At 38.5% G+C, this 14,250-nt stretch overlaps 1 protein-coding gene across 1 annotated transcript; it reads right to left on the bottom strand.

The window, feature by feature from the left end:
- Nucleotides 1-478: 478 nt before the first annotated feature.
- Nucleotides 479-13,141, bottom strand: LOC148157973 (uncharacterized). Its single transcript, XM_088008401.1, has 11 exons — nucleotides 13,117-13,141; nucleotides 12,410-12,730; nucleotides 11,796-12,107; nucleotides 9,415-9,726; nucleotides 8,949-9,257; nucleotides 3,533-3,826; nucleotides 3,156-3,440; nucleotides 2,796-3,083; nucleotides 2,380-2,667; nucleotides 1,817-2,110; nucleotides 479-1,561 (listed from the first exon to the last, which is right to left on the bottom strand). Exons 1-11 carry the CDS (start codon nucleotides 13,139-13,141, stop codon nucleotides 1,233-1,235), a joined length of 3,057 nt encoding a protein of 1,018 aa, XP_087864527.1. The 3' UTR covers nucleotides 479-1,232.
- Between the last annotated feature and the right edge of the window lie 1,109 nt (nucleotides 13,142-14,250).

Below are 14,250 nucleotides of genomic sequence, written 5' to 3'. Positions count from 1 at the left end.
GTAAGATGGAATCAGCAAAAATCTATTGAATAGGGAGATTTTTAAGCCTTTAAGGTATAATATTACCTCATCCTCTAAGTATGAGCTGGGTATTTATGCAACATTGACAACAGAACCAAAATGCCTTTTCATAAAGCAAAATGCAGAACATTATCTCTATGTCAAAACAGTGGCATTCATTTATGTACTAAATATATGTCACCTGTGCAAAGACATCTGCTCCAGGAACTCAATGCATACACCAAGTGAGAGAAGTTAGGCTTTCTGAATATTCCAAATCAGCAAGCCAGATATGCTTAGTATATTTATATCTTAGTATAAATATATATGTGTTAATGTGTTAGAATACCCCTGTCAAACTCAACACCTAAATTTTATTGTGCATTTGTGGCAAGACTTTTTTTGTGAATGATAATAGACCAAAATTTCAGTCTCTAGGTGTCTGTAGTAGAGACATACCCGAAATACCCAGGAAATCCCATAAAGTCCGGTATAATTGTTTTTGCAGTGCATTGTACATACATACTCATCCAGTATTACAAACTCCTTTGGTTGTTAAATGATCATAGATCAAATAAAAATTACAAAAACTTTTGTCACTCACAAATGTTTAAATACCAGTATCAAAATCTATTAAATTCTAGGCTACATCATTTATTGAAATTCACCCACAGACAAGAACACCCTCAAATACAGAACAATGATGATTACAGTATGAAGGCAGAAATATAAATAGGCTCAAAATCTAAAAATAAAGCAATCAACTTTTATCCCATTGAAGATTTTACATTACAGTTGTGAAGAAAAAGTCAAAACCTCAATTAATACAGAAAAGCTTCAAGAAAGTCATAGGAAAGCCTCAAGATTACTCAACAAACTTTTAGACCTTTTTCTTTTATTTATTATACCCAGTAAGTAGACTATCTGCCATTGTGAGAAAAAAAACAATACTTAAATGTTTTGGGGGTTAAGCAGTGGTTTACAGCTTGAACCTTAATCTCAACCAAGTTTGTCCCTCATAGAGGTTTACATGTGTTATTGTATGTGTTCTTACATCTGAACAGTTATATAAAAAATAACTGTTTCATTCTTGTTTACTTCATTACTGTATCATGAGTTTGCTGATTACACCGTGACAACTTACACACTCACCTCACACAACATTCATTAGATTAGATTAGTTTAGGATAGTCGTATATGAGGAGATTGAGGAAGGGTCAGGAACATAAACTTCAGTCATAAGTAACAGAAACTGTGACATTGTCACTTAGAGGGGAGGTGAAAGTTTTATATTCCACAAGTTTTTTGTAATAACAGCTGTAATTTCCCTCATAATTATCACTGGCTTCAAGAAATCTGAATGTAGAGGAGTTGGCACTTGATTGTTGGGTCTTGGTGAATGATTTAGAGGTCTTCTGCAGGGTGAATGATCCAGAGGTCTTCTTCAGGGTGAATGATCCGCCTAAATATTGGGTCGAAATAGAACAATTGATGGCAATGAGGTCACCAAAGGTAACCACGCCTGCAGGGTCCATGGTGATGCTTGGTTTTGGAAGAATCACTAAAAGCATAATGAGAATGTTATTTATTATGTCATTTTGAACTATTTGATTAAACTAATTTCACAAACAATTACCTGTCACGTTCAGGTTGACATCATCACTAAAAACTGAGCTAGAATCTGTTCTTTGAAACTGACACTGGTACGATCCCTCATTTGTAAACTTGAATTGATGGATAAGATTGTTCACCTGCTATAATCCTTTAAAACGTATAGTAAGCTCAATTAATCTGCAAAATAAAAATAAAAACACACCTGTTACAAAGAGTGGGACATCACTGCTGAAGTTAGAGCTGAAGTCTTCATTAGAAATCTTCACTTTGAACTGACACTGGTAGTCTCCCTCATCCGTAAAGGTAACTTCAGGGATATATAGAGTAGCAGAGTTGCTGCTTGAGTTCACAGTCTTTGTGAAAAGACCTGAGGTCTTTGTGAAGATGAATGATCCTTCTACTTCACCCCCAGTAATCGAACAAGAAATGTGGACATCCTGGCCCCACATAATCACACCAGCAGGCTGGATGGTGATGGTAGGCTTTGGTAGGCTCACTGAAAAATAACACAATGTCAAATTAGAAAAATTTAAAAGAGGACCAAAGTGCAGACTTGAGAATCCCATGGACATAAATAATTTATTGACATAGACAGACAGCAGCAGAACAAAATAATGCAGACAATGGAGGGTCCAGGAAAAAAGAGATGGTAAACCAGAAGGAGACACTGGAGAAGAGCGAGCTTAACTATACTGAGTGGAAGTGGACATGACAAAAGAGCAAGCAAATTTGAAAACAATCTAAAACATAAAGACAAAACATTACCAGTTAGCTGGACAGAATCACTCAAGTTGGTGCTCAAGTCTTGATTAAAAGACCTTCTTTGAAACTGACACTGGTACGGTCCATGATCCACCAAGTTGACTTCACTGATGTGGAAAGAAGCCGAGCTGCTGCTTGAATTTACAACATGACTGATTGGTCCTGATGTCTTCTTGAAGATAAATGATCCTCCTACTTGACCCTCAGAGACTGAGCAAACGATGTTGACAGTCTGACCAACAGAAACCACACCAGCAGGATCCAAAGTGATGCTGGGCTTTGGAAGAAATACTGAAAAAATACACAAGAGAAAAGCTTTACTGCCCATAAACCTTTGACATAATTCACAGTGAGGAGACATCACAGTATATTTTAGAGATTTCATAAGAAGTGGCAAATGTAAATTAAAACATAATTACCAGTTAGTTGGACAGGGTCACTGAAGCTGGTGTTGAAGTCTTGATCAGAAACTCTCCGTTGAAACAGACACTGGTATAATCCCTCATCTCCCAAGTTAGCTTGAGTGATATGGAAGCTAGCTGTGTTGCTGCTGGAGCTTACAGTTTGGATGAAATTACCAGGTGTTCTCCTAAAGACAAATAATCCTCCTGCCCGACCCTCGATGACTGAACAGGTGAGGGTGGCATCCTGACCCCACATCACCCCACCGGCAGAATCCAAGGTGATGGTCGGCTGTGAGAGGTTCACTAAAAAGCAACAAAAACATCACGTCTTTTCTATGTTTAATCAAATGGTCAAAGCTAATAAAAAATGATTACCAGTTAGCCAGACAGGGTCACTATAGCTGGTGTGAAACACTTCACCAGAAACCGTTCTTTGAAACCGACACTGGTACAATCCCTCATTTCCCAAACGGACTTTCGCGATATGGAAAGTAGCCGAGCTGCTGATTGAGTTTATAGTCTGAATGACAGAACTGGGAGCGTTTGTGAAAATAAATGATCCACTCAATCCATCCATAACGTCACACCTGATGCTGACACTCTGACCCCAAGAAACCAGACCGGCAGGCTGCAAGGTGATGTTGGGTTTTGGAATTTCACCTGAAAAATGGTGCAAAGTTTGGTCACCTGTTATAATACTTTCAACCCTATAGTAAACTCAGTTTATTTGCAAAATAAAGATAAAAACACACCTTTAATATAGAGTGGGGCATATCTGCTGAAGTTGGTACTGAAGTCTTCGTTAGAAATCCTCACTTTAAGCTGACACTGGTAGTCTCCTTCATCCGTAAAGGTAACTTTAGGGATATTTAGAGTAGCAGAGTTGCTGCTTGAGTTCACAGTCTGACTGAAACTTCCTGAAGACTTCCTGAAGATAAATGACCCTCCTCCTTGTTCATTAGTGACTGAACAAACGATTCTAACATCCTGATTGAGGGAAATCACTCCAGAGGGGACAATACTGATCGTGGGTTGTGGAAAGATCACTAAAGAAATGAGACAGTTATTTTCTCAGCACATTTATTTAGAGTTTTAAGAGTAAATGAATGCAAAACAGTAATACCTCTTAGTTGGACTGTGTCACTAAAGAGAGTGGTGAAGTTCTCATTGGGAAGTATGACTTGAACCTGACACTTGTACCATCCCTGATCATTGAAAGTGGCCTGAAGGATGTAGAAAGTAGCAGAGTTGCTGCTTGAGTTCACAGCCCGGTTGAATGAGCCTGTGGTCGTCGTCAAGACAAATATCCCTCTTACTTGTGCATCAGCGACTGAACAACTGATGCTGACATTACGACCCAAGGTGATGTCACCTTGAGGAGTAAGTTCAATAGTGGGCCTTATAGAGTCTGTCAAAAAAAACACATTATATAATGTCAGAATCACAAAGTGCCACCATAACATAGTAAATACATTTCATCAGTGTTGTGTTCAAGACCACCTAACCCGAGACCAAGACTATACCAAGACCAGAGTGTATCGAGACCGAGACAAGACCAAGACTTTTAGGGTCCGAGACCAAGTCAAGACCAAGACCGAGGAAAGTCGAGACCGAGTCAAGACCAAGACCAGCTACAGCTACATGACACAATAAAATGTAAAATATGATCGAAATTGCTTCTCAGAATAATCTGAAAGATCCATATTCCCATAAAAACACCTAGATATTAAATACTTAATACATTTTACCAATATTAAATATTCCATTTCTGTGTTACAATGTGTGATGGTCTCGTGCCATCCCTAAAAACATAACACCCTGGGAATTTGCCCATATTGCTCATATAAGAATCCACCACTGTTGCACCATTAAACATAGCAATTGAGGCAATGCCCTGATGGTAAATAACACTCAACTATGAACACTGACCAAGGAGCAACAAGCAAGAAGTAACCAAACAGAAGGCGCTCATCGTGACTGTTTTCACTCTCTCTCCCAGTACATGAAGCCAGGTAGTCTGACACCATGGCAGACATTACAGCTGCCACTTTGAACAAAAACAAAGAGCAATGTGCATGCTCTGCGTGCTCTTTCGTTCTTGTGTTTTAGTTATTTGTTCATTTAAATATCAACGTACATAATTAAATAATGATGCAGTGTACACAGAGCATTACTAGAACAAAGAACGGGTGTTCTGTCAGGTCAGATCGTCATACGCTTAACACGAACTCACGGTGTTCTGTCAGATCAGCATACGTTGTCAGATAGTCGTACGCTTAGCTCAGACATGCATACGCTGTCATTACCATATGATTTTATTTAATCAGCAACATAGAATCATGACGTAGATCATCATACACTTGGTTATTAACAGTTGTATGGCATCCAGCTGCAGCCAGACCTACTTTAAATACACTTTGAAACCACGACAACACATGTATATCTATCTAATTATCATATTATGTCATATTATAAACAATTTAATGACTTATTTTCGTCATAACTTGTTGCATATGCTGAACTGACAACTCCACTGACGGTCGGACTTCTTAAGGCGCATGCGCTGGCATGGTACTCACTGCATGTATGCTAGGAACATAGAATCATGACGTAGATCTGTTATTAACAGTTGTATGGCATCCTGACTTAGCGGTTAAGTGAGTTTTACACGGGCGTGTGTTGTAGCTGACTCCAGCTGCAGCCAGACCTGCTTTAAATACACTTTGCAACCATGACAACACATGTATATCTATATAGTTATCATTGAAAACAATTTAATGACTTATTTTCGTCATAACTTGCTGCATATGGTGAACTGAACTCCTCTGACGGTCGGACTTCTTAATGCGCATGCGCAGGCATGGTACTCACTGCACGTATGCTATTCTGACAGTGTATGGTAATCTGATAGAACAACGGTTCTCAGTGAGTGACACTCCAGTCCTATCTAATAAATAAAGAGCCGTGGAGAAGAATCGACTGTTTCTGAATGTCACATCACTATATTGCAGACTTTTGGACATAGCGTTGTCCTATATATGCGACAAGTCAGTCAACATCTCCGCACAATAATTCAGGCAGTGAGTGACTTTTTTTCATCACAAATTCTTATGTGTCTCTGTACAGCTAGCTTTGCTAACATCACGTTAACGGGGCTTACCTTCTTTGAGCTACTTTTCTAAGTGACGAAAATAGTTAGACGTTGTCCCCATCGTCTCTGAAAGCGAAGCGCTGCTGAGTTAGCTCTGGCCATCGGATTTCTTACTATTTATGCAGCGCTATTATATTACTGACGATTAGACAAACATTTTCTGCTGCTGAGAGAAAACCACTGCGCATGTCCTGGAGCGCCGCGTGCGAGTGAAAGGTGGGGAGGGGGAGGAGGGAGGAGGGAGTAGCGCCGCACGCGAGTGAAAGGTGGGGAGGGGAGGGGGAGGGGGAGAAACACGTAGTTGCTTGGATTTTAATCGGTGAGTTTTGCATCCACTGAAAACAAAGATGTTAACAAATAAACTGGACAGTATGCTGCACGTTTAGTGATATTTTCACAGTTGCGGTCTCGACTGGTCTTGAAATAAAATGCCGAGTCCTCAGAGCCCGAGACCGAGACAAGACCGAGACCAAATGCGGTCGAGTCCCAGACGAGACCGAGACCATCAGAAAACGGTCTTAAGACCGGACTCGAGACCAAGACCGATCTCGAGTACCACAACACTGCCAATTAGGCAGTACATTATCACCACTCAAACTGTATGATACATATTATCTCTTCATCATGACATATGTTAGTAGGTGGAAAAGATTAGGTAGGTATTAGTGGCACAAAAGGTAAGGATTTTACCAAGTTTGACATGGGCAAAGTTGGAATGGCTGCATGACTGGGTCAGTTCATTTCTAATACAGCAGCTCCTTTGAGGTATTCCAAGTTTCAGTGGTCAATAACTATTAAAACAGTTAAAGGAAATAACAGTGTAGAACCAGTAACGGAGTGATGGGAGGATAAAGCTAATGTAGTTGAGAAGCAAGGTAAGGTAAGGTAATTTTATTGATGTAGCACATTTTCAGCAACAAGGCAATTCAAAGTGCTTAACATTAATTAAAAGGAAATACAAACAAAATAACAAACCATAGGAAAGACAAAAAGAAGAAAGAGAGCTAAATCCTTTTCTGGGTTAAAAGCAGGGGTGAAAGTATAGGGGTATGGCAGGGTACTGCGTACCCCTAAACGATTTAGCGGGGGTATGCAGTACCTGCAAGAGAGAGGAGTGGCTGTCTGCTGTAAAAAGTCAGTGGGTTCACTGTGCAGCCGTGACTGATTATTTTTTCAAGAACAATCCAAAACGCGACTTAATCAGTTAATAAATAGCTTTCCCCCTCCCCATTTCATATTGTTTCTCAACTGTTCTTTGCTGGAGCAGGGGTGTGATACGTCGATGGCGGCACTAGGTGACAAACTGAACCCCGCCAGGGCGCTGAGACCAGCATGTCCTCCTCTGACTCCTTATCAAAACGTTCATAACTTTATTAAAGAACAACAAAAACTCAACAAAACATTTTCAAATTAATGACCCAACAAAAATAATAATCTCAGTGATTATTGTTTCAACAAGGTCTTGCGCAATTCTGTGTGTTTCGGTTCCATTATCAAAATAACTAGCAGAGCAGGAGTTTAAAATTAACTAATCAATCACCGCTGTGTTCATGAGAGGCTTATTGACAATCGCAAAATAAATATCAAGCCTGAAAACCTACTTAATGTTTTAAACATAACCTGTGAAACGACAAAAAGAGAGAGAGAGAGAGAGAGAGAGAGAGAGAGAGAGAGAGTAAAAAAGTGCGAGTTGTTTTGAGTTGATCACCTGTTCAGGTTGTTTTACCTTTGTTTACCTTTGTCTTGGCACATCACAGCCCTGTAGTTTCTGAACGCCCAATAAACGACAAACTTGGACTAATTACCTCGTTCTTTGTGAGTATATGTTATTTGCAACAAACATCAAACACAGTAAATATGTTTAATTAAGTACCTAACAAATGGCTTCTATGCGATAATTATGTGAAATTAAATTATCTAATTCAAAAATAATAGTTTTATTGCTCTCTGGAATCTTGCTTTGAGCTCAGAGTCTGAGAGGCTTTTCCTCTATCAATTTTTTTTTTGCTTCTTATTTAATGGAAATATTGATGTTGATGATACTTTCTCCAAAATAATAACCTTTTTCAACCTTTATAGCTCCACTGTTGAAAATGAGGAGCTAACATTCACAAATGACATTGAAATAAAATTCTAGTCCAACATCTGGTTTGAGGTGATATATATATATATATATATATATATATATATATATATATATATATATATATATATATATATATATATATATATATATATATATATATATATATATATACTTTCACATCCAGAACAGGCCAGATCATCAAGCCAGATCTGTCCAGTCCCCTGGCCAAAATGGGCTGATTGCAGAGCACCCAGAGCAGGACCACAGCCCAGCTGTCTGCAGGCCACTGCAGCATCATTTAGGTCCCAGTTATCATTGCAGACTGTTCCCCAGGATCCACTGTAGAAGAGTTCAACTCTTCCAGAGCACCGAGCTGACCCAACTAACCTTATGTTGCCACCTAAAACAGAATCAAAACCCATCAGGTATAACATTATAACCAGTCAAACTGTATGATACACATTATCTCTTCATCATGACACATGATAGTAGGTTGGACAGATTAGGTAGTCATTGGTGGCACAGAAAGTTGGAAGAAGGAAAGGATTTTACCAAGTTTGACATGGGCAAAGTTGGAATGGTGACATGACTGGGTCAGTTCATTTCTAAAACAGCAGCTCCTTTGAGGTGTTCCAAGTTTCTGTGGTCAATAACTATTGAAACAGTTAAAGGAAATAAATGAAATAACAGTGTAGAACCAGTAACAGAGTGATGGGAGGATAAGGCTAATGTAGTTGAAAAGCAAACGCTAGCCTGTGCAGTCATGTTCAACAATAAAGCTGCAGAAGTTCAAATTGCTAAGGAAGTGAATGTTGGGTAGACGGTTGCATCGCTGCAAATTAGTCAGGGGAACTGACTGGCCATGAAGTGATGTTGATTGGATCATTTCCACAAACACACACTTGTATGTAGCAAAATGAGAAATTCTCACCTGAGCAGATCACACTTGCATCTTTGTTGTGGTTACAGTTGTGATTCCCATATCCATTGTGTGAGCACTGAGATAGATATCTTTCACTGCCTGCACATCCCACATTATCAAGCCAGATTTTATCACTTCCTGGCCCAAAGTAGGCTGTCCGAGGGGCAGCCAGTGCTGCACCACAGCCCAACTGGCTGCAGACTACCTGGGCATCATTTATGTCCCAGTCGTCATCACATACTGTTCCCCATGAATAATCATAATAGATTTCCACTCGACCAGCACATTGAGAAGACCCAATTAATCGGACTGGGGGACCTATCAGGCATGCAAAATGAAACCAAAATATTGTAAAAAATCCAAATGCAGCATGTACAGGAATCCTGAATCTGTAACAATGCAAAACACATTCATGCTACTCAAAAAAATGTTTTATCTGAATAAGAAAATATATTTTTTAAAAAGTCATTCTTACCTGAGCAAACAACAATAACATCCTTACTGTGTCCACAGTTGTGTGTTTCAGAACCATTGTGCTGACATTCATTTAAAGAAGTTTCATTTCCTAAACATGCCACTTCATCGAGCCAGATTGGTCCAGTACCTGGGCCAAATGCACCCCCTGTACTGGTACTTGTTGCTGGACCACAGCCTAATTGTCTGCAGGCAACATGAGCATCATTCATGTCCCATCCATCATTACAGACTGTTCCCCAGGAGTTACTGTGGTACACTTCAATTCTTCCAGAGCATGACGCACCTGAACCAGCCAACCTGATCTGAGGATCTTCAGTTACACAAGAAAACACAGAAATCATCAGTATTTCACAAACAAAAATGGCATTAGATAGCAAAACTCCCTTGCAAAAGTCTTCATTCCTCTCCAACTTATTTACATTTTGTCACACTGAAGCCACAATTAAATTTAATTTAATCTGATAAAATGTAATCAGATTTTAGGTGAAAAAGAAACTGAAATTATGACATATTACGAGTCTTGAAAATGACACTTCCCTGTTAAAATGGCAAGATTGTGTGATAGAAGTAGAAAACCCAAACATATGAAGCTTTTTAATGTGACATATGTATGACTAAAAACAAACTAATTTAAAAATGGACAATAGTGAACCTGCAACAAGCTGGCTGCATTTTTATTACGTTCTTCATTGAAAACATGCTCCAATTTCCTCCAGGTGTAACCACTGGTGAGAATCTTAGATTGTGACGGCAAATTAGTCACTTGCAGACAAACCCACTGCATTTATTGGCAGGTGGCATCAATCAGGAACATGCAGGAAAATGTGGCAATATTTGAAAATTATTTCAAAGAGGCAGAAACAATGCATGACGCACTTTTCAGACGTTCATGTCGGAGAATTACAAAAACATTAGCATTTTCCTTTCACTTCACAATTATGTTTTATTCAAGTTTGTGTTTGTAATGCGCCAAAATGTAAAAAATAAAAATAAAGGTACGGGTTTTATTGTGTGTTTACAAGCAGGCTGGAGTTTAAAACATTGTTATGCTCAAATTCAATGAGGAGAAAAAGAGTATTAATTGTGGTGGACAGTGATGGCATAGTTACTTTGAAAAAGTAACTTTAATCAGATTAGTGACTACTCCTTGAGAAAGTAACTTAGTTTGATTACTGACGACTTGATTTGGAAAGTAACTAAGTTACATTAAAATTAACTTTTTGTAGTTACTGTCAGCAGCTGCTGACAACAACACTCCACCACCTGTGAATATTACTTTGAGCTTTGCCAATACTTAGTTGCAAGTTATTTTATAACATCAACAACGTGTCTCCACTTATATGGTTGAACTGAACGGGAGATTGTTTAATGGTTACAAGAGTACAAAAAAAGTTTGCAATTTGTGTATTCCACTATTGTCTGAAAAACTCTAAGAAGGATTTTAAAGCCCTCCAAGCCCCCCCGCCCCAGCCTCCAGGTTGTGTGTTACGGCCCTGCGTTTGTTGTCAGAGAGCAGCGCACAGCGCTTCCCCTGCGGCTCCACAACACAGATGGCCTTCTGCACAGATGTGTGACACTTAAATTAATATTTATTGTAATGGCGTTTAGTTCCACAACTTTACGGAGTCGTTCATTCGTGGCTGTTATATATATTTGCTGTTTTTCCTGCAAATATATATAAGGATGACGTGTGTTATATTTTATTTCATTTGGTTGTGGAATTATCGTTTTGTGGTAATTTGGGTTATGTTGTATATATTCAAGCCTTATTAGTTATTTTGCTTCAATAAATGGAAATACTAGAATTATTTGCAACACATTTGCTCTTAGCTGTTGTAGCTTTTACCAAAGTTAAATTTTTGCAAAAAAACTGGAAAATCTCTACTTGTGTGTTTTTATTAGTCTCGATGTTTGCAGTTTTCTGGAGCGCAACGCGAAGCCCAAATGAGGAACTTCACGTTCAAAAACGTGCACCAAAAAAACCCAACCCGCGACTCATTAAATTTGCAGGCGATTTTAGAAACAAAACAATAAGCCCAAAGCCGCTTATAATAATCGGACTTGGTGACAGAAACTCAACATAGTTCCTGTTTTACTAACAAAATGCGCATCTCTCTCCTGCCTCCATTGTTTACATTTCTGTCGCTGCTGCCGCTGTAGCGGCGGTCGTTCCCCAAGACGCATAGAGTAAGTAATAGAAAATAGTAACGCACAGTAACGCAAAGTGATTTTGTTAAGTAACTGTAGTCTGACTACTGGATTTGAAATAGCAACGCGTTAGATTACTCGTTACTGAAAACAGTGGTCCGAGGTCAGTAACGCGTTACTTTGTAACTCTATGGTGGTGGATTTATTTTACAGTAATATATACAATCTTACTTGAACAGATGACGCCAGCATCTTTGTCATGTAGACAATCGTGATTCCCAAATCCATTGTGCCTACACACGGCAAGAGAAGATTCACTTCCAGAACAGCCCAGATTATCAAGCCAGATCTGTCCAGTCCCCTGGCCAAAGTGGGCTGATGGTGGAGCACCCAGAGCAAGACCACAGCCTGACTGTCTGCAGGCCACTGCAGCATCATTTAGGTCCCAAAGATCATCACAGACTGTTCCCCATGAGCCATTGTGGTAGATTTCAACTCTTCCAGAACATGGCTCGTTTGATCTAGATAATCTGATTGAATGATCTGCGAATTTTTTGAAACATGATAAAACAAAAGTATTCAACAAAGAAATGATGCAAATGTCTGCTGTGGGTGTACTTCAGACAGACATTTACTGACAAAAGTATGTTTCAGTCTTTTTTATTTATTTAATTTTTAAAACCTAACTCTATGGATCTGTTTGTGGCCACACAGGCTTTATATCTAATCAAATTACAATCTGTCCAAAATTATTACTCTTTTTTTGAAATATCAAAGTTTTTGATTATGGTAACAATTAAACTAATTATGTCAGTAAATGATAAATGTAAAGGACACAATCTTACTTGAACAGATGACACCAGCATCTTCTCCGTGTAAACAATCGTGAGTCCCAAATCCATTGTGCCCACAAGCACCAAGAGAAAATTCAGTTCCAGAGCAGACCAGATTATCAAGCCAGATCTGTCCAGTCCCCTGGCCAAAGTGGGCTGATTGTGGAGCACCCAGAGCAGAACCACAGCCCACCTGTCTGCAGGCCACTGCAGCATCATTTAGGTCCCAACCATCATCACAGACTGTTCCCCAGACACCATTGTGGTAGATTTCAACTCTTCCAGAACATGGCTCGTTTGGTCCAATCGTTTGGTTCAATCTGATCAGATTATCTAAAAAGAAAGAACTCAAAGCTTGATTTAACATAAACCACTACACAAATGGTAAAATATGCAACAAGTGAACCAACCTGATGCAGAATGTGAAGACAGGAGACATGAGACTGCATTAAAAGAAATAAGCAAAATGATCCATTCATTGTGAGCTAAGTTCAGACTTGACAATTCATCAGAGGACAAAATCTTTTCAAAATAATTTGTTACTATTTCTAATTTACTTCAGCTTAACTTAATATGAACAATTATTTAGTCATTTTCATCACCTTGCCTTTTTCCAACTTCTGTGTAAAACCACATCTGCATGAATAACCAATAATGTGTGTAGGATCACTGTACAAATTTGAGACATGAATCATAAACAAATCATCTATTTTTCTCACCTAAAAGCAGCAGATTGTTCACCATCCTGTTGACTGAGCATATGAAGAGAAGATGAAATCGAGACACAGCGAAGAAGAGTCCGTGCAGAAATTAGTTTGATCTGATCTTGTTGTCAGGTATCCTGTAACAACCTCTAGAGAACTTCTGCATATTATAATTAAATCTGCAACGAGCAAAATTCAAGGAAATAAGATGTAATAAGGTGTGTTGGACCTTTACCTGTGTATTTTTATAGGGGTTTTATAGCCTACAAATTTGCCTGTAAACAAAATATTAATAGAGCATCATACAAATATGAAGCTGCCTTTGAATGAATAGGTGTATTCATTTTTAATACTTTCCATATTCTAACCTCTGTGATGTGAGATTGTACATTATTGTAAATAGAAACAAGGCTCTTACAAGGAATAGTTTCTGTTTAAAGGGATTCATTTGACTTTTAGAGTATTTCAGACACTGGAATTTGTTTTGGGATTTTCTTTAGGCCCTCATTAATCTCTTGCTTAAGTTTTAAAACATGCTTTTACCAAGACTACTCATGTAAGTTGACATTTAATTTCAATCAATTTTAAAAAATTGCATAGCTATAGCACATTATTCATTGCAGTACATTATATTTTACCCAAATAAAAGATCTCCAAACAGAAATGCAGTGGATCTAAATAGCTTAAAAACTCCTTTGTGAAAATAACTGGATTTTTGTGATGTTAATAATCATCACAATAAACTACATCTTGAAAACTTTGTTTTCTTGCAATATGAAATCACACTAACTTGCAAATATGTCTTAATGTAAAAAAATAGATAAAAAATACAACAGCCATTTCAATTTGGACAATATCAGATATTTGGTAAGAGCACCTGTGTGATGGGAGGAAGAAGCATTTGAAAGTCAAAACCGATCTCTCAGATGAGCTGAATTCATTTTCTGTTGCCTATTTTGTTTCACACTGGCCCCACCTGTAAATTTGTTCTAGAACCACCGTTGATCGTGTTCTCTGAACTGTGCGCACATGGGCTGTTCAATGCACTCATGGACTACTTTCATTCACAACACTCATTGTGAATGAAAATAGTCCTATCAACTTTTAGCATAAATGTAACAACATACTTGAGGGAAGTCTGTGGATCCA

The sequence above is a fragment of the Poecilia mexicana genome, unplaced genomic scaffold, assembly GCF_051168715.1.
Source record: "Poecilia mexicana isolate PSO_F unplaced genomic scaffold, ASM5116871v1 scaffold_8, whole genome shotgun sequence".
Classification (NCBI taxonomy): Eukaryota; Metazoa; Chordata; class Actinopteri; order Cyprinodontiformes; family Poeciliidae; genus Poecilia; species Poecilia mexicana.
Note: the sequence above shows the minus strand (reverse complement) of the source record. Positions and strands in the feature narration are given on the sequence as shown.